Source organism: Saccostrea echinata, unplaced genomic scaffold (genome assembly GCF_033153115.1).
Source record: "Saccostrea echinata isolate AGI-Se365-2 ecotype Australia unplaced genomic scaffold, CSIRO_AGI_Sech_v1 ptg000012l, whole genome shotgun sequence".
Lineage (NCBI taxonomy): Eukaryota > Metazoa > Mollusca > Bivalvia > Ostreida > Ostreidae > Saccostrea > Saccostrea echinata.
Window position 1 is genome coordinate 8,376,431 of NW_026889761.1, and position 21,836 is coordinate 8,398,266.

Below are 21,836 nucleotides of genomic sequence, written 5' to 3' on the forward strand. Positions count from 1 at the left end.
GTTAAAAATATTGGAGATTTTTTGTCAGAAGATTGTAAATTTTTATCAAAATCTGCCTTCCAAGAAAAATTCAGTATTTCCAATGTAAGCTTAATGCAGTATAATAGCACAGTTTCTGCCATTTCTAAATTTTTAAAGAATATGTCAATAGATAGACTGAGTTTGAAAAAACATTTTCAACCTAATTTACCTTTTTATTTTGAAAATATTTTTCACTATGAAAAATGTACAAAGAAAATTTACAATTATATAAACAAAAATGATATAATTCCTACAGCAATTCCAAAGTGGAATCAAGACTTATCTCCCTATGGAGTGGCAGATATTTGTATTAAAGATGTTTTTAAGGTTTGTTTTAAGACTACCTCCGATTCTTCTGTACAGTGGCTACAATATAGAATTCTACATGGGATCCTCCCTGTAGATTCTTATCTTAAGAAAATTAATATAAAATCTACTGACATTTGTAAGTTCTGTGCTCAGGAAACTGAAACTTTACTGCATGTATTTGTCAGTTGTGATCATATTGTATCTTTATGGAGGAACTTGAGTTTACATACATACAGAACAATTTCAAAAAGAGTTGGATTCAATGTCAAAAATATTATCCTAGGTGAATTACCACTTACTAAGGACAACAGAATTGAAAACTTTATGATACTATATACAAAACAATATATTTTTTCATGTTTACTACAACCAAAAATACCTTTATTTACTGGTTTACTGAATTATTTGAAAATGAAACACAATATTGAAAGATGTATGTCTATTAGTAACTCAAAACTGTTTTATTTTGAAGAACAATGGATTTTGTGGAAAAATATTTTTGAACAAATGTAAGATAATTTGACAAGTTTTTGATATTTAGTTTATGATAGAAACAATTGTTGATAAGCTGATTACTATGAAGCAACCTCCATATTAATTTAAAAGGCAAATAGATGTATGAATGGGTGTGTGAGTGCTAAATATCCATTGTAATTTTGCTGCTAATTTAACTTGATTTTGTATGTTATACAATGGATAATAAAAAAAAAAAAAAAAAAAAAAAAAAATTTATATCCTAACTCCCTTTGACCCTAAGATGACTCGAATTGATTATAAAGTTCAAAGTCAAGGTCAGAAATTCATGAAAGAAAAATGGTTTCAAGATGGAAACTTTGTTTTTTTTCCCAGCCTTTTCAGTGAAAATTTATAGCATAGCTCAAAGTGCCCCAATGCAAATGAGTCCTATTGATTTTTAGGTCAAAATATCATAGGAAAATTTAGAAATTCATACAGTGCAAAAATGATTTTCAGACAGTAACTTCAAAAATATTATATCGTAGCTCTTTGTGACTTAAAACACTTCTAAAAGTTTTGAGATCCAAAGATTAAATGCTAGGGCCAGAAATTCACTTATTGCAAATAATGAATTTCAGATGATTACTCAAGTTGTCGTTGTGCTTTTTTCAAATATATTTTATGTTATTACTCCTTATGACTAAAAATAGACTCCTATTTTGAGATTAAAGGAAATATGTCAAAATATCATTTTCTTGTAAAAATAAAACTCGTTTTTTGATGATAACTAATGTTCTCTTTAGGTTTTGCAATTTTTTTCACTTTTAGTCAATATGACTTATAGAAAACCCCTTATGATTTTGAGGTCAGAGACAAAGATCAGAAATTCATGCATTGCAAACATAGTTTTCAGATGATAGGTTTAGTTTCCTGTAAGCTATTGAAACTTCAGGATATGAATTTCTTTCACTGAAGAAAAACTCCTCTTGTCTAAGGTCAAAAACTGAATGTTTAAGGTTATTATTTTAAGCTCGTCTGTGCTGAAAGCTCAAGTGAGCTTTTCTGATCACATTTGGTCTGTATTCAGTCTGTCCATCTGTCTATCAGTCTGTCTGTCCGTCCGTCCGTCTGTAAACTTTTCACATTTTAGACTTCCTTTTCAGAACCAATGGGCCATTTTCAAACCAACTTGCAACAAAGCACCCTTGGGTAAAGGGGATTCAAGTTTTGTTAAATTGTGTTTTAAAAATCATCTTCTCAAGACCCACTGGGCCAAAAAAGTTGAAACTTATAGGGAAATCTTAACATGGTGCAGATTCAAGATTGTTCAAATGATGACCCCTGGGGGTAGGGTGGGGCCACAATGGGGGATTAAAATTTGACAAAAGAATATATAGGAAAAAATTTTTTTAAAAAAATCTTCTTCTCAAGAACAGCAAAGCCATGATTAGTCATATTGATATGGAAGCATCCTCAGGTAGTGTAGATTCAAGTTTGTTCAACTGATGACCCCCGGGGGTAAGATGGGGCCACAATTGGGGATTAAAGTTTTACATAGGAATATATAGGGGGGAAAACTTAAAATTTTCTCAAGAGCAGAAAAGCCTTGTTTAGTTATATTGATATGGAAGTATTCTCAGGTAGTGTAGATTCAAGTTTGTTCAAATCATGACCCCCAAGGGTAGGGTGGGGCCACAATTGGAGTTCATAGTTTTTCATAGGAATATATAGAAAAAACTTGAAAAACTGTTTAGACGTACTGATATGGAAGTATGCTCAGGCAGTGTAGATTCAAGTCTGTTCAAATGATGACCCCCAAGGGTAGGTTGAGGCCACAGTGGGGCATACATAGAAATATATATAGGAAAAAATCTTCTCAAGAAAAGAAAAGTCATGTTTAGACATATTGATATGGAAACACCTTAAAGTAGTGAAGAAATGATGACCTCCGGGGGTTGGGAGGGGTCATAATGGGGGATAATGTTTAACAAAGGACTATATAGGGAAAAAAATCTTTAAAAATCTTCTGCTCAAGAACAACAAAGCCATTTGTTATATTGATATGGACGCATCCTCAGGAAGTTTATAATTCTATTCCCCCTGTAAACTTTTCAATATTTAACTGATTTATGCTTTTTCCTATCCAATGTGATCAGGTGAGCGATGTGGCTCATAGGACTCTTGTTTCTTTCTTCATGCGCATTTTGTCAGGTCTTCCTTGCTTTTCTTTTAAATTTACCTTTAGCAGGAGACACAAATTCCCTGAACTGGGTTTTGTCAAAAAAAAAACTTAGTTAAATTTTGTATTATGCAAGGGTTTGTGATTCCACAATATGTGTCAGGTAAAGGTTTAAAATTTTGAAAAACAAAGTGTTTAATATTACCTGTAAACTATTTTGAATTTGACAGGTTTCAGATTTGGGATTTATCAGCTGAGAACCAGTACCTTGTTAACCTGAGATTCAGTGTTTGCTTTGATTCCAATTCTGCCTGTTTGCTCGATAAAGTCATTTTCCATGAGAAGCGTCTGCCAAAGAAAGTGTGTGACTTTGCTGGGGCAGCATTAATACCAGGTTTGTTCAATGTTTCATAGCCCTTTACAAAATTATACACACAATTCATATTTCTGGTTCCAGGGTCATATATTGAAATTTATTATAAGTTTACCTTATCTTCTATTCTCTCAAAGTTTTAGTAAATAAACTGCATGAATTTGAGTATGTCCAAACAAACTGATTGATATATTGATTAATTTTTGTTACATGAGGACAGGTTTCTAGTTCCACATGGAGGTAAAGTGGTTATAGTTTGAAAAAATATTACCTTGAAGACCATTGGGTCCTTTCTTATTCCCCCTACCTTAAAAAAGATCAAAGATGGGGAGCATAATTGTATGTCCTGTCAATCTTACTATGTCACCTAAACTTGTATCTGGCTTTAACATTTAAAAAAGTTTCGTTAATATTCAACTTCTGTTGTGCCCTTTCAATTGCACTCAGTTCAAAGATCAGTGTTATTCTGTATCACTATTGGATCACACAACATATGTAGATGAGTTTGGAACTGGGCAATATAGCCTGGAATTTGATTCTTGATCCCTGTAAAGAGTCAAACCTAAGACATTACCATAGAAAGCGGAAATGTAAATATCTCTGTGTCCACTAAAAACCTATATAACATAAATAGTATATCAAGGAAATACTGTTCACACTACAATCTGTCCCCCTTTTTAGCTCACTTTGATGAAAATGAGATAAGCTCATACTATATTCCAAGCGTTGGAATCTCTTCCGGAATTGGGATCCAAGTTAAAACTTTTGAGGAGCAGGTTCATTCCCAAGTACCTGTAAGCCCAACCTGGACCTAACTTGCATGGATCATACATCTAGGGACGGACACTACCAGACTTGCTTCAGATGCTGGATTTGACATACATTTTCTGGATGAATGACCAGGTTTAAGTTTTTGGAGTAGCTCTGTAACTATACTACTTGTTATGACTAAACATGTACAGATAATGCAATTATGGATGGACACTGCCAGACCTGCTTTGGGTGCTCGATCTGGCCAACATTTTCTGGATGAATGAACGGGTTAATGTTTTTTCCCAGACTTTTCACTGGAGAAATGGAAAGAATCTTACAGTTTATCAACAGAGAATCTACTGCCCACCCTGACAGATCAGCTAATGGAACATCTAGGGATAGCTGGATACTTGAAAAGACCACAGTGTAACATAAACGATGTACCAAGCAGTACAGAGAGATGGATTGATGGTATGTAAGATTTAGTATTGTCAATGTAAGGATTATAGGGTAATACAGATTCCCCAGAGATAGGGTGGGTCACAGTAGGGGATAAGAGTTTAACTTTGGAATATTATATGGAAAAAATCTTACTGTACATGCACAAGCATAGTCAGGTAGTTTAATGTAGATTCATGTTTTATTTAAATCAAGACCCCGTGGAAGGGGGTTCAAAGTTTTATATTGGAATATATTGGAAAATATTTTTAAAATCCATTGCAAAAACAGCAGGACCATGATAAGCCATGTTTGTATACAAGTAATGCAAATTCAAATTCCTTCAAATCATGGTCCTCATGTAGGGTATGTCCACAGTAGGGGATCAGAGATTTACATGGAGATATTTTTTTTAAAAAAATGAAGAAAAAAATCTTTTACCGTATCAGGGACATAGTAAACTTAATTAATATGCAAACGTTTCTTTTTTTAAATTATGGATCCTATGGTTTGAGTAGACTGAAATTGGAGACAAATTTTACATAATGTCCAGAACATATTAGTCATATTGATTTTAGAGCATTTCCAAGTTGTGTGGATTCAAGTTTGTTTTAAGTCCTGAAGCCTTCGGACTAGGGTAGAGTCTAAGTATGGGATGTTTATAGCATTTTGCATGAGAATAAAGAGGAAATAGGATCTTTTAAAAATCTTCAGAAGAAAGGCAGGGCCAATGTAACTTGTGGTGAGTATTGGTGTCTTTAGCCTCTTGTATTTCTTTTTCTGACTTTAATTGTAGAATGTCCAAGATCACAACTGTACAAGAAACCAAGCCTGGCAGGTCTACCAGTGTTGTGCTCCATCTCTTCGAGATGTACAGAGATTCACTGCTGTATGCAAGTAAAGCCAGTTGGAAGAAACTTTGAGACTTACCTCGATCTTGACACATGTAACAAAACTTTGGTTATTGGAATTGAGCAGTATAGAAGAAAAATTAGTCTTCTCAACTACACTTTTGGTAATGTATAATTTTCATAAAGGAATTTTTATACAGCTAAATATCTTTACTTAAGGGCAGTTGCATTTGCTTCTTCACCTATTTTGCTTGTTTAAGCTGCTTGATTTACTCATTTATTTTCGACTTCTTCTCCAGAACCACTGAATTAATTTCAACTGAACTTACCATAAAGCATCCTTGGGTGATGGAGATTTAATTTTTATCCCCCCCCCTTAAAAAGGGGCAAATTCAGCATTTATTTCCTTTAGTACATTGATTCCTCTAAGAAAAAGATGACCCCAACTGATTTTGAAGTCACAAGGTCAAAGATCAAGGTCATACTGAACATATGGATATATTTTCTACACAGTATCTTCAAAATCCATTTGCTTTACTGATATCAAACTTGGCACATTTGTTTCCCTGAAGGAGTAAATGACCCCTATAAATTATGAGGTTGCAAAGTCAAACTTGACATATATAAATAGATACAAGCCTTTCTGTATCCTGAGAACCCTTTGCTTGGCAGACTTGGTACACTGGTTCCTCCTAAGGAAAAGATAACTGCTTATGTTTTGAGATCAAGGGTCAAAGGACTGAAGACAAAGGAAGACGGTGTTTGCTAAATATTTTTAAAACATTTTGCTGGACTGACATCAAACTTTGTACATTGGTTCCCCTTTATACTTGAGGGTGATTGGGTCAAGGGTCATAAGATTTTCACTGCTAAATATCTTGAGAACCCTTTGCTTGACAGACGTCAAGTCATGAAATGAGGAATGGGAGTCATTTTAATTCTTTATTATTGTATTTTAATTGAATTTGTCATCTCTTTGAAAAAAAAAGAAAAGGAAAAAAGTATTAAGTAAAAAAATTATTCTGTGGCTAGAAAAACAATTTCAGAATTACAATTAGGTGATTGTAAGGCCTATGGGCTTCGATCTTGTTATTAACAATTATTTCATTATTGTACTGAATATCTTTTTTCAGGAACAAAGAGAAAGTTTTGGCTGCAGAATATTATAAAGATTGAGTATGTTTGTGAATATGATATAAATTTTTGACATTATAATGAGGAAAGACTTTTTGAATTTTGTATTTTGAAAAGTGATATTCTGAAAATTAAAAAAGAAATTAATCTGCAAATTAAATCTCTTTTTAAATCATGCTTCTCCAGCTTTTCTAGTTGTTTTGATTTATACATTTTGAGATGTAGATGCACCTGAAGTAATCAGGTTGTATTTTGAATGTAGTGTATTTTTTTTTATCATTTTAGATACAGTATTGTAGACCTTGTTGGATATACTAAGTACTTGGTGAACATGAAAGTGGAAGTCTGTTTGGAGAGAAGCAAGCCATGTATATTTTCCCAAGACATTGCAAAAGATCTGTACCTTCCAAAAATTGAGTGTAATTGGTCAATAGTCTCTTCTGGTAAGTATATATATATATATATATATATATATATATATATATATATATATATATATATATATATATATACTATATATATAACTATATATATAACTATATATATATATATATATATATATATATATATATATATATATATACGAGGGGCATTTCAAAAGTTCTGGCAACTGGTGTGCGGTAAATTAATGAGCGTCATTATCATAAATTAAATTATATCAATCCATCAAAATAGTCTCCGTTGACCTGGACACACTTTTTCAGTCTTGAAATCCACGTGGAAAATGCTGCCCTATAGTCCTCTTTCGGTATACGCTTCATACACTGGAATACGGCACTTCCGACTGCATGACGACTTTCAAATCGCCGTCATCGGAGGGCTTCTTTGATAACGGCATTCAACCAAAAATCGCATGGAGCTAGGTCAGGACTGTAGGGTGGATGTGCTAAAACGGCAATACCATTTTCCTTTAAATATTTGGTTACTACCTCTGATCGATCTATGGGCAGGTGCGTTGTCATGGAGGAGCTTAATTCCTCTAGTACTGGTTGTTGGTCGAGTCGTTTTATAGTGCTCTACAACCTGAAACAAGACATTCTCTGCATAAAATTGACCAGTAACACTGCTGTGTTCTGGAACCGGAACTTGAGCAAGAGGGCCTTTAGAGTCAAAAAATAAGGCGTACATTACTCTCCGGACAGACCGGTTTCTGCGTGCAATTTGAGGCCTTGTATCATTTTCACCGATCCAAACTTTATTATTGAACTTAGTTTCCGGTTCAAAAAAATATATTCATGTTTCATCACCAGTTACAATCTCATTTATTCGCCTTTGGTCACAATCTTTATAAATTGTTAGTAGCTGTGAAGCCATTTCTACCCGGATGCGCTTTTGCTCTTCCGAGAGAAGATGCGGCACCCATCTAGCACAGAATTTCCTAAGCTTTAAGTTTTCCTTTAAAATACGAAAAACTGCTGACGAATTAATGTTAGTTAAGTCTGCTATTTCCTCAACTGTATATCTAGCATCATCAGCTATCGTATTTTGATTGTATGTATGTTGTTAAATACGTCCCATTCGAGAATTTTTCACTCATATAGAGACGTCACCATGTAACTGTGAAGGGCTTCAAATTTTGACCTTTACTCGGCACTCAGGGCCATTGAGCAGTGAGGGATCTTTATCGTGCCAACGCCTGCTGTGACACGGGGCCTCGGTTTCCAAGGTCTCATCCGAAGGACCCGCAACTTTCACTTCAAAGTGCTGAGCGCATGGCGAAGGAACAGTTGCTACCTATTTTTAATCGACTTAGGTCTGTCGCGGCCGAGATTCGAACTCACGACCTCCCGATCACGGAGCGAGCGCTCTACCGACTGAGCTACCGTGAACGGTATATCGTATTTTGAACAGCGACGATTTCTTTTTCGCCATATGCACAAACTGGACGCCCCGAACGGGGGTCATCTTCAATTGATTTTCTACCCTCTTTAAACTGAACTACCCATCTTGCTATTGCTCGATATGAAAGAGCGTGCTCTCTATATACTACATCTAAATCAGCTTTTATTTCTGTTGCCGTAAAGCCAAGCAATGAGCGAATTTTGCAATACGCTCTTTGCTCAACAAAAAAAATTGTTCTCCTTATCAGTCATTTTTACGCCCAGTATGCAGAGTATACCTAATTATGACGTCATTTTAGCAGACCTATACATCATTTTGAATGTAAAATGACGTCACTACTAATGCATATTTGCCTAAGCTTTACAGTGGTATCAGAGTCACATTTTAATCCGTAACGTAGTTAAAATTTTATATACCAGTTGCCAGAACTTTTGAAATGCCCCTCGTATATATATATAAAGTTTTGAGATATTAATTACATTGAAAACTGTCTAATAGAACATCTGTTTAAGTTGTTTCACTGTAAATTCCAGCCTTTGTTTTCATTTCAATTTTACCATTTACCATATTCTTTACATTGCACACTCTGACAGGATGTTTACTCTGACAAAAAAAATTCTCAATGCATGTCAGATTACAAAGGTTTCACTTTAAATGTTTTTGACAACAATGATTTCCAGTTAGTATGTGAATACAGAATTTCTGATTGTTAAATTACTGAAAAGGATTCTATTTTCAGAATTTTCCTTAAGTGAATGGTACAAGAAAATGTCCCTCTCCATTGGGACTTTATTATCAGCTACCCAACTCTCCATCTTGAAAGAAGCATTAGGAATAACCAACTTCTTGTTGCCAAAAGCAAAACAGTGTAACAGAATTTCATCTGCTTACAAACCTGAGTCTACTGACCAAGGTGGATGGAAAACAGGTGTTTATTTATTGAAGTTTTAACATATGTTTAAACAAGGTAAGAAGATTGATTAAAAAGAGTCACTCCAAGATACACGTATATGATCTCTCTGTTACATATACATGTATATGCACAGCTCTATATAACTTATAGACAGAGAAAAAGAAGTTTATTACCAGTCTTCATTAATTATTTGCTGTCATGCTGAACTTTTTTTTTTCAGACTGTCCATTTGCAATAGGGAATTTAACAGAGATTACAAGTGGCTTACCCCTCAGTTGTCATATAAAGAGTCAGTGTACTGCTATAGAATGTTGTCTAGATCTAAAAAACCCTCTACAACAAACCATTTACTTCTTCCTTAACCTTGACCTTTGTCTACAGACACTAAAAGTGGGAATAGAAAACTATACATATGAAAGGACACTCTTCTCTTACTCTTATGGTATGCTTAGCTTTGTTAGTACAATATTACGAGATAAAATGTAAAATAATGAGGTAAAAATTCATAACATTAAAAAAAAAACAATTTTGTTCCCGTTAATGGAGGTGTATATGTCTTAAACTCAAAAATCTTTTCAAGAAAACTTATGTGAATTCTGACATATTACTCTTTTTCATTTGCAGGCAGCCAAGAATACTTCAAACTTGCAAATTTTGTACAGATTCTGTAAGGAATTTCTTTTATATCATGTTTTAAACATATATACATTTTTTTTTTTAAATTGATTTTACAATTAAGATATTTTTTTTCCAATTTGAGACAACAATCTTTGAAGATATTTTACCATATACAATATAATTAACTGAACAATTGTCTTTAGGTACCAGATTAATGAAGTAAATAGGACAGTTTTGGAGTTATCCCTAAAAATTAAGATCTGTCTGGAAGAACACACTTGTGTCTATGATGTCTTGTTACTAGACAAAGTGGTCATTCCTAAACCAGGATGTAGCTGGGACTTTGCTTATACAATTCCAGGTTTGCTTTACTGTGGGAAAGACTATTGTTTAGGAAAATATTAAGCATACTAACTACCAATTGTTGCTTCAAGTAATTCAAAGATATGAACTAGGTTACATTGTACACTTTTGACAAGCACCCCCCCCCCCCCCAATGAACTAGGTTACCCCAGTTATCCATTGAAAAAAAAGGTTCAAATGCAAATTGTATAAGTTTAGGGTTTTTTGTCTGGTTAAGACCCCATTTATAGTTTATGAAGTGAAAACAATTATTTTTGCCATCTTAAAAGTTTTACTGTAATTAAGGCATTGTGTTGCAAAGACATACTGTAAATCATGAAATTTTCACACCTTATTTTTGTGAGATAGGTGTATTGTATTTAAAAGCAAAATAATATTTGCCAATTTTTGGTCATTGTTACGCATAGCCTTTCTATCTAATACTATTGTAAAGGAGATTGAAATTTTTGCAACTAGACTTTTCACATAATAAAATGAAAATAAAGTCTTCCTTATTAACAAATGCTTACAATACCCTGCTATTTAATATATATATATATATATATATATATATATATATATATATATATATATATATATATATATATATATATATATATATATATATATATATATATACTATGAATTAATGCTGAAATTTTTAATTTAAAGCCAATAAACTTGCAAGAAAATTTCTGACCTCTGTCTTAACCCTGTGTATATCCTGATAAATAGTACACTGTAAACAAGGTAATTTACATGTGGGAGTAATTTACACTCAATCTAAATCTAAGTACCTGATTAAAAAAAATTATCATATCACTAAGTATTTCTCCATGTATCAATGCCTTTACACATGCTAGTATTTTATTTGATTTTCAATGCATATTTGCAGAAATTACCCCACATATTGTGTTTTTGCTTTTTATTTGCTCAACAATATTCAAAAATATCCACAGTAATTTACAGTAGTTAGAATTGTACTATATTCCATATTTTTTTCAAAATAGGTGAACAATAAGCTGCATGAAATCATAAATTGCAAATAGATTTATCAGCACAAAAAAATACTCATATATACTCATCACTTTCTCTTTCGATAAAACATATGACATAACTTTTTTTGTGATGTGGAGGAAATTTTTTACATTATATACCAAAACAAAAAAATAGAAGGGAAGAAACAATTCCAAAGAAATATATTGTAGGATCATGCTCTTATTAGGATTTAGATTAAAAGGTCAATATTATCGAAAGATAAATTAAGAAGCCTGTTAACGTTATGAGTTTTATGTTAGTATGAATTATTGTAATTATTTTTTTTTGATTTTTTTTTCCATTGAAAGATTTCTCACTGAAAAATTGGTACAATGATATTGGGGCAAGCATTGGTTCTCAGTTGTCCAAACTTAGTGCTGCAGAGTTGTTGGAAGAGCTAGGAATTGCCAAATATACCCGGGAGATACAATGTCAAAGGGCTGGCCCAGCATATAGTCCTCATATAAATGGATGGAAATCAGGTATATATACTTGTAATTTATCTTGTTCTTCAGTCTGATAGAGGCATATCTTACAGTTATGAGCATCTAAAATATGCCTTCAGCTTTTCTCCATCAAAAGTTTGAAATACTGAATTTTTTTATAACTGCATGTCTACTGATAGTTTTCACTTATAGCTATTACAAAAAAAAAATTCAAAGTCCCCACAGCTCCTGTTTGTATTATTTTCAATTTCTAACTTGTGATCTAAATCATTTAAATGTAAACAAAATAGAAAAAAATATCCAGCAACCAGGAGCACCCCCTGGACAACCTCCTTTTGATTTTTTTATTTTATAATGTTGGCAGCTCTGATATTGTCATACAATTGTTAATATGCAATGTTTAAAATATATGGGATATAGACTTAGCTTTTAAATAAAAAAAAAAGTACACCCATAAGCTTTGCATATTTTTTTTCATTTAAGCACTCTGCATTGCTTTATAGATTGCCAGATGGAAGTGTTGACCAGTCCAATCACCGACCCTGTTTCCTGTCTGATTAAGGACACCTGCACTGCTGTCAGTTGTTGTATGGACATTGACTTTTTACAGAGATCTTTTGAAACCTATGTCACATTGGATGCTTGTAACCACTGGATATTGGTCGGCATTGAGAAATTGTCTTTTAACATCAGCTTTGATGATATGTCATTTGGTTTGTATGATGCTTTCTGATATTTAAACCATAGGACTGAAATTTACTTCAGATGTATTAGAATTTTTTTAATCAATTTCCTGTACGATATGGTTATCAGATGAGTAGGATTTTGGCAACTTTTTATTATTCCCTTTTCAGGCACTGAGAACAAATTTTACTTAAACAGAGTGATTCGCATAGAGTAAGTTTTTTTGTACATACACATGCATATAGTTTAGCTGTTTATAAAATTATTGATTCTATTTATGAAGAGAATGAAATTCCTGTAACTTGATCCTTGACTTTTAAAATTTCTTACATAGCTACAAGATAGAGGATATGCACATTGAGAAACACTTTAGAGTATCAATGAGTGTCAAGGCTTGTTTTGAGGCCTCCGATGACAATCAGTGTATCATCAACATTGACATCTTCAAGAACACACTTCTACCCAAGAAAATCTGTGACTGGACTGAAGGATTTGCCACAGCTAGTATGAAGTCATTAATAACATGATCAAGAGTATAACACTGTAGAGAAAGGCATATCATTCTTTATTTCCTATCCAGCTTATAAAATGATATTTGATTGGTTAGCAAGCCGGATGTAAATTTCCGTACACCCGGCTTGCGCCGGGGGTAAATAACGTGACGTCACAATGTGTAGTTTCTCTATCACAGAAACAGACAAGATGACGTGACAATGCATTGTAGCACATAGTAAATCTTATCGATATTTTAAAGCACCGTTGATTGGACTTGTGTTTACATAGAAATTATTTGGTTACATTGGAAATAAATTCGTTATCCAGGTCCAATCAAGGGTGTACGGGGATTTACCCCGTGTTGTATTCGATATCCCTTCGGCTTCAGGGTGTATGGAATAAAATCAGTGTTAAATCCCCGTACACCCTTGATTGAACCTGGATAACTAATAGAATCTGTGTTTTAATTCTTGAAAATGCTTATTAAAAAAAAGCATTATTCTTTGTCAGATTTCAGTCTATCTGAGTGGTACCAAGATCTCTCCCTACCAGAGGGTTCCATTCTGTCACAGTTGAACAAAAACAGTCTTTTGGACATGCTGGGCATAAGGTCATACCTTAACAAAGACCCCTGTTCCTTTACATCCACAACATACAGCCCTGCCAACAACAAAGGTTGGAAAAATGGTAGGTTATTGGAAAAAAAAACCTATTCATACGAAGCAGTTGAGTTTTAACTCACTTAAAGTGAGCTTTTCTGATCAAAGTTTGTTCATCATTTCTTTACTAACTGACATGTGTTCTTAACATTTCAGGTCACTTAAGTCTCCTAGGTGACCTATTGCTACCTGTTTTCTTCTGTCGTTATCCGTCATCTGTCAGCATAAACTTCTGAATATTTTCAGCTTCTTGTCGGGAACCCCTGAGCCAATTTCAACTAATTATAGCATGTAGCATCTATGACTGTTAGAGTTAGACGGTACCACAATATGTGATCAAAGATTTACATACTAGGAATATGAATGGAAAATAATCTGTTGAGGAAGAACAACAGGGCCACAGTGACTCATGTGAGCAATGTAACCAATTGGCCCCTTTTTTGAAAAATAAGACATGGCCCTTTGGGGTAGTAGAGGACACAACAAAAAATTGAATGTTTTCATGGAATGTAAAGGATTTCTTTTAGATAATGTGTAAGGAACGCGAGGGCACAATCTTTTCCTCAAGAACAACAAAGCCATGATTACTCATATTGATATGGAAGCATGGTCAGGTAATGTAGATTCAAGTTTGTTTCAATCATGACCCTGGGGGTAGAAAGGGTCACAATGGGGATCAAATTTTCACAAAGGAATACAGTCCCTGAAACGTTCTACTTTCCCATTTTTCCGTTCGCTCACCGTTCGTTCACCGTTCGTTCAGCGTGCGTTCACCGTTCGTTCACCGTGCGTTCACCGTTCGCTCTCCGTTCACAGTTTTGCGTTCACCGTTCACCGTGCGCTCGCGTTCACCGTTCACAAAGCGTTCACCGTTCGCTCTTCGTTCCGTTCACTTTGCGTTCACCTTGCGTTCAGCGTTCACCTATCGTTCAGTTTTCATTGTCATTCGGAACTCCGAAGTGAAAGGACTTATCTTTTTGTAGGGAAGGAGTTACAGGTTTTTTAATTTAATAACTAACATATCGTGTTTGAAGAATCATTATTTCATGTTGAAAAATATCTACGATATATATTTTTATTATTCTAACTTAGCTGTTAGGTTATTTATTAAATTACTCTGGAAAATAAATGTTGTTATAAGCACATTCTGTACCTATGTAGAACGATGCTGAAATATTAAATTTAACTAAGGGCAATGTGCAAATACTTCAAGCACTGCAACATTTTGTTGTTTTGTTAAAGACGACAAATCGTTAATGGTGATATAATTATCCAAGTCAAATAATTACGCAGCAAAATTACGAAAATATTTATTTCTAACACGTTTTTTTTTCAATTACTGCAGAAAATATGATAGAACTATTTCTGAGAGTTACACATAGTACTGCGGATATCCTATTAATTTATTATCTTTGGAGCGAATTAAATTGATAGTGTGGTTAAAGGAAATATTTATTTGAAATGTACTGCACTACAGAATTTTCTCTGCTATAATATGTAAAGTCTATAGTTATAGAGAAAAAAATCTTTCTTCACCGTAACTTTATATGTTTGCCATTCGATATGATTAATACCCCCCCCCTTTCCCCCTAGATTGGTTACTTAGTCAGTAAGTACTGTATTTCCAGAATATTTTAATTTACATTTTTTTAAAAAAAAGTTAAGGTCTTTTTTAGAACAAAAATTTCAGTCTCAAAACAAACATGCATCTAAAAAAGTCACAAAACAATAGTTGTTCAAAATGTACACGTGTCGGCGGTGGTATTTGAAATTGACAGAGAGTATGTTTAAAATTCAAGTGTTAATGCCCAATGTATTTTATTCATTTATTATTTAAATGTTGGGATCAAATCTACAAATATAAAAATAAATGTTATAACTTGTTGGAAATACTCGCACTTCTTCTTCGATGTGACGAAACTTTCACACCTGCACAGTGTCGAATGATTTTGATTGACAGGACAAGCACGTGGACTTCGTGTGAACTTGAAGAAGGAAAATAAAAACGAGTATGACTGTCAAACAAATGGATATGATTTTTTGATTAAAAAAAAAAAGTTACTTTCACTGTCTGATATATTTAGAAAAATATTTCAGAGGTTTTGTTTGATATAGGTACAAAAATTTAGTGAAGCCTGAAAGAAGTGGGGGGGGGGCTAAAATGGAATCTCTCTCTCTCTCTCTCTCTCTCTCTCTCTCTCTCTCTCTCATTTGTCTGTTTAATAAAAACTATAACAGCATATTACTTAAATATCAAGTTCTGAAAATTGAATTTATAACAAATAATATGAATATGTATCTTTGTATTATCTTGTCCGAGTATAACCACGGCCATCTACATATACATGTAGAAGTCTGCTTAATAAATCATCTTGAAAAATAGAAATGACACATAATATATTATTGTATTAAAAATTTTAAATACGAGCATATAAATGCGAAGCGTCCACTGACCTTTATAAATATTTTTTTTTATTACTTTACACGAAATCGCCCTGACACGGAGATGTATGAATGGATGTTACAACCGCTTTAGTTCATTCTATAAGTCAGAAGTTTTCTCTGATTTGTTTAAACTTCAGCGTTCGGCAACAATTGCAATGTTTTAATGCGATAAAATCGTTTGATTAAAAACTTAATGTGCATGCATCGTCTTTCTCAGGACAATTTTGGAGAATTTATTTATTGACTTATTTATTCATTCATTTATTGGTTTACTTATTTATTATGTATTTATTTATTTTTATTTTCTTTTTTGGCACCTGACATTATAATACAATAAAATAGTTTCAATGCAAGGAAAAGATCAGAGGCATTCCGAATATATCGTTCACCTTGCGTTCACCGTTCGTTCACCGTTCACTTTGCGTTCGCGTTTGCGCTCCGTTCGCGTTCTGCGTTCGCTCACCGTTCACCGTTCACACATCGTTCACCAAGTTGCGTTCAGCGTTCACACATCGTTCACTCACCGTTCGCTCTGCGTTCGTTCAGCGTTCGTTCACCGTTCGTTCAGCGTTCGCTCACCGTTCAAGTGGGAAAGTAGAACGTTTCAGGGACTGTAAATAGGAAAAATTCTTTAAAAATCTTCTGCTTAACGGGCCTCTAAGTGACCTCTAAACTTTAGCTACCAGCTGGCTCCTAATCAAAAATTTTTAGCCGTCAATGCAAATTTAGTCGCTATGAAAATATTTTTTTCTATTTTTTTCCATTGAGTTAGTCCTAGGAAGGGGGGTCTCTTGTATTCGTAAAGAAAAAAATCAAGAAATATAAGCCAACTAAATGCTGAAAGGTTTTAAAAGCATGCATGTACAAGCCACTGTCCGAAGTCCGCATATAGCTTTCTCTCTCTCTCTCTCTCTCTACCAGCCAAAGTGGGAGAGGATAATACAAATATTGCCGTGGTTTGTGACGATTTTAAAACTCTTGTATTCAGAAAGTTTTATTCAATCATTTCTTTTTCAGAAACTTGGATGTCATGAAATATTCTTTCAAATATAATAATTTCGAAGATCGTTCACACAATTTATATTTTATGCTCCTTCGTACAATTACGCCCTAACATTAATGTCTAGACGATATCTCTAATGAGTGAGAATGTATTTGACAAACAATTGCCCACACCACCCTGCGTTTCACATTTTTTTGAAGCAAACAATTACCCGGGACTGCTATTGTCTTATTGTCTACCTGAGCTCTGTGTGCACTGCCGTGATGCAAACTTTCGTTCACATGACTAAAAACAGCAACAAGGTGACAAAGAAAACACAGAACATGTCCATTTCTAACTTTCAGACTTCTCTTTCTCTGGTCTTTAGAAAAAATTGTAAATATAGTTCCAGAGTTCAACAATCACTAAGTCCATACAATATGGTTGCCAATTTAGAGAAATATGCCAAATATAGAGAAATTGTAGGCGACAATCAAAATTTTTAGGCGCTATGACGACTGAATTAGTCTTAAGAACAGCAAAGTCATAAGTTATATTGATACATGTATGGACGTATCCTCAGGTAGTGTAAAATTCACGTCTGGCACACACACACCCCTTCCATGTTATCTTTTCAATGCTGAACTAATTTGTGTTTTTTCCTAGCCAGTGTGCTTAGGTGTGTGATGTGGCACATGGGCCTCTCGCTACAACAAAATTCTAAATGGCATTAATTTCAATTTGAACTCCTTTTGGTTCCAGACTGCAAGTCAGGCCTGGCTTCTAATTTGCCAGCCTTACCATCCACAGCCAGATGTAACATACCTGATTACTGTACAGGAGTGACTTGTTGTGTGGCAGAGAATTCTGTACTTAGGCATCATTTTACCGTTGGAGTCAAACTTGATGATTGCAACCACATACTGACATTTCAAATTGAAAAACTTAAAATTGAAATTGCTCTGAAAGACTACAGTTTTGGTAATTTTATCAGACTATTATAAATATAATAATTTACCAACTTTCTGTTTCCTTTTTAGAGGTTAAAAAATATTTGAGAATTAAATGCATGGACTATTGTTATTTGTAGGTGTTGTGGAAAAGAGATATCTTATGAGTGTCCTACAGTTTGAGTATGTAAAAAATATATCTGTTTCATGTGTGTGTTTTCTCAAGTGTTTAAATTTTATGCATTTAATCTTAAATTTGAGTCTCTTTGATAAAGACGAAATAATTGAAAATCGTAATCCTGGTATAAAAGTCTATAAAAAAGGGGTTATCAAGCTTAAGAATTTCAGCAGAAGGTTTTATTCAGATTCAAAATAGATGACAGGCCCTTGGAAAAGAGCTACAAAATCTCAGCAAGCTTGAAGATTTGCTATGGAGTAGGGCCATGCGCTTTAGACACTGTACATTTGATTCAGGATTTCACCCTTCCTAAAACATTATGTGAATGGGGAACTGGATTTGTGTCAGGTTGTGAAAAGCTTTCTTTGTGAATTGATATATTGTTTCAAATATTGGTACACTACATAAAGTATTTATTTTTACTAATCAAAAAAAAATGTTTCTATTTTTAGAATTTTCTCTGCAGTCATGGTTGAGGGACCGGGGATTAGACATTAAAGCTGCTCTTTCATCTCTAGATACTGAATCACTTTTTGCATCCCTAGGAATGTCAGATTTTGTAAAAGATCCACAGTGTACAAGAACATCAGGAAACTATCATCCTAGTAAAGATGGATGGAACAATGGTATGAATGGGTGAAATTTTCATTTGATATTTCAAAAATTACATTCAGGTAATAAATAAAGACTATTGGTAGAGATAATTTTTAGATCACCTGAGCCGAAGACTCAAGTGAGCTTTTCTGATCGAAATTTGCCCGTTGTCTGTTGACATTGTAAACTTTTAACTTATTCATCTTTTTCATTGGGTCATTTTCAACCAAACTTGCCTCAAAGTATCCTTGGGTAAAGGGTAAAGGGGATTCAAGTTTGTTCAAATGAAGGGTCATTCCTTCTTCAAAGGGGAGTTTAGTACGAATTCGTAAAAAATAAGTAGCATCATTTAAAAATCTACTTCTAAAGAACCACTGTGCTTGAAAATATGACACTTATGTGGAATCATCCGGAGGTAGTGTACATTCAAGTTTGTTCAGATCATGAGTACCAGGGGAAGGGTGGAGCCACAATGGGCGATCAGAGTTTTATATAGTAATACATGGAGAATATCTTTCAAAATCTTCTTCTCAAGAACCGCAAAGCATTGATTAGTCATATTTATATGGAAACATCCTCGGGTAGTGTAGATTCAAGTTTGTTCAAATTATGACCCCCGGGGAATGTGGAGCCCCAATGGATGATCAAAGTATTTCATAGGAATACAAAGGAAAATCTTTTCAAAAACAGCAAAGCCATGGTTGATCATATTTATATAGAAGCATTCTCAGGTACTGAGATTCAAGTTTGTTCGAATCATGACCCCTAGGGGTAGGGTGGGGTCACAATGGATGATCAAAGTTTTACATAGGAATACAAAGGGAAAAACTTTCAAGATCTTCTTCTCAAGAACAGCACAGCCATGATCGGTCAAATTTATACGGAAGCTTCCGCAGGTAGTGTAGAATCAAGTTTGTTCAAATCATGACTCCCGGGGGTAGGGTTGGCCACACTTTTATATTGAAACTTTTTAATATTGAACTGATTTCTGCTTTTTCCTTGCCAAAGTGCTTAGGTGAGCGATTTGGCCCATGGGTCCTGGTTTTTAGTGGTGGTGGTAAGGAGGGGAAATGGGTAAATGGGAAGTATTTAACATGTATTTATGGGATAACTGCCAGACAAATTAATATTTATCTAACCTGAACACACATGAATATGTATTACTTTCTTTGCATATTCATTTAACAAGTGGTTTTACTCTACAGAGTGATTTAGAGGTTAAATTAGATCTGAAATGAAAACACTGCTGCATTTTATTTTATTTACGAAATAAAATGTTACATGACATTGTGGTAATCCTACATTTCAATGGTAAATGTTTTCTAAATGGGGTTGTGTATATTTTGAAGACTGTCCCAGTATCCCAGTCCTTCCTGCATTACCCAGTTCAGTGTCCTGCAACATCCCAAACACCTGTACCAGTATAGACTGCTGTGCTGAGATTGCCTTCCTTGGTGGTCGCTCCATCAATATACAAGTTCTCATGGATCCTTGTGAAGCTATCATGAGTCTGAATATTGAAAAAATTCAGTACAACATCACTTTGTTTGATTATGATTTTGGAACAACTGACCATTTCACATTGCAAGGAGCTATCAGAATAGAGTGAGTAAAGATTTTTTTATTCTTTTATTATTGTACAGGTTATAGCAGGGAATGATAAAGGAATGATTTGTTTTGGTTTGCACAAGCAACATGCACATTTCTTTTGTGTATACCTATCATATGGAGATGATGCATCTAGGGATGTATATTATTCAACCTCCTTCAGATGCTGGATCTTACCTACATTTTTATGATGAGTAAAAAGGTTAAAGTTTTTGGAGCAAGTCCATTCCCAAGTATAACTACAAGTTCTATTAATACCAATCATTAATATTGTTCTCAGGGTGCACACTAAATAGAAAAAAATGGTGAGAGATTTGCAATAATTTGTAAACTTTAATCTTTAATAGCTTATGTTTTTAACAGTTTCAACATACAGAACATGGTTATGGACAGAAAATACTTGCTTAACCTGAATCTGAGTGTTTGTATGGAGACTTCTGATCTGTCAGATTGTGTATACTCTGTGGTTATATTCCACAATACTGTATTACCTAAACAACTCTGTAGCATGGAACTTGACTACCTGAATCCAGGTAAGAATTTTATGAAGTCAATCAAATGTAAAAATGAATATGTACTAAGGTGTTTCTGAATGTGATTTTGAACAATAATAAAGGCACTTTGGAATTCACCAGGTTTTGACCTTTCATCGTGGAAGACCTTACATGGTTTTGGCTCTGTTTTGACTCGTGAGCAAGCCAAGAATTTACTTCGGGAAGTGGGAGTTGAGGAGTATGTAGGAGTTGGTTGTTCTAGGAGTGTTGCACCTTATGCTCCAGAGACTCACAATGGGTGGAATGTTCCCACAGGTATTAAACAAATAATTAAAAACAGATAATTGACAATGAGGCATTTATATATTGAATGATATCACAGGAATTTTTATGATGAGATAAGCATGTAAGCTTTCCCCTGATTTCATATGTATTCTACTCAGGTTGATACAGTAATCTACTGGATTGTCTAATTGTTTTAAATGTGTGATTTTACAATGCAGCATGTAAACTGGACCCCCCTGCCTTGACCAGAAATATTAACTGCTACATCAACACATCCTGTACTGGTATCAGCTGTTGCTTTGAGGACTCCATCACGGGGATGTCCTACCAGATCTCAGTCACTGTAGACTCTTGTGGGGAAACCTTAGTCATCACACTAGAGAAAATGAAGTTTGTCATTTCATTGTTTGATTATCCAATGGGAACAAAGAGTACTGCACAACTCTTTGGGATTTTGCAGCTGGAGTAAGTAAATTTGATTAAATAGTCATGTTTATATTGATTTTTCATAACATATTGTAATTATTTCTTTATCATTTTTAGGTATATGATTAATGATTTACATCTGCTGGGAGAAATTGTGATAGATCTCAAAGCAAAACTTTGCTACTCTAAAAACAAGGCCTGTGAGAATGAAATTATGATATTGCAAGATTTCAGACTGCCAAAACCACTTTGTAATTTTAGTGCAGGAAAATTTGCAATTCCAGGTGATGCATTTGTCGAGTAGATTTTGAATTGCTTAATCG

At 34.1% G+C, this 21,836-nt stretch overlaps 1 protein-coding gene across 1 annotated transcript in view; it reads left to right on the forward strand.

Moving 5' to 3' along the window:
* LOC133184959 (uncharacterized) overlaps positions 1-21,836 on the forward strand; it is a 226,303-nt gene that overhangs the window by 85,265 nt on the left and 119,202 nt on the right. Inside the window, exons 57-79 of the mRNA XM_061320024.1 lie at positions 3,196-3,359; positions 4,398-4,562; positions 5,326-5,544; positions 6,514-6,556; positions 6,800-6,957; positions 9,096-9,284; positions 9,490-9,711; positions 9,894-9,936; positions 10,091-10,248; positions 11,576-11,749; positions 12,217-12,426; positions 12,568-12,610; positions 12,732-12,901; positions 13,403-13,579; positions 17,741-17,959; positions 18,069-18,111; positions 18,294-18,454; positions 18,559-18,732; positions 20,050-20,305; positions 20,672-20,841; positions 20,944-21,117; positions 21,306-21,552; positions 21,631-21,797. Coding sequence (XP_061176008.1) covers positions 3,196-3,359; positions 4,398-4,562; positions 5,326-5,544; positions 6,514-6,556; positions 6,800-6,957; positions 9,096-9,284; positions 9,490-9,711; positions 9,894-9,936; positions 10,091-10,248; positions 11,576-11,749; positions 12,217-12,426; positions 12,568-12,610; positions 12,732-12,901; positions 13,403-13,579; positions 17,741-17,959; positions 18,069-18,111; positions 18,294-18,454; positions 18,559-18,732; positions 20,050-20,305; positions 20,672-20,841; positions 20,944-21,117; positions 21,306-21,552; positions 21,631-21,797 — 3,746 coding nt within the window. The remainder of the gene's footprint in view (positions 1-3,195; positions 3,360-4,397; positions 4,563-5,325; positions 5,545-6,513; positions 6,557-6,799; positions 6,958-9,095; positions 9,285-9,489; positions 9,712-9,893; positions 9,937-10,090; positions 10,249-11,575; positions 11,750-12,216; positions 12,427-12,567; positions 12,611-12,731; positions 12,902-13,402; positions 13,580-17,740; positions 17,960-18,068; positions 18,112-18,293; positions 18,455-18,558; positions 18,733-20,049; positions 20,306-20,671; positions 20,842-20,943; positions 21,118-21,305; positions 21,553-21,630; positions 21,798-21,836) is intronic.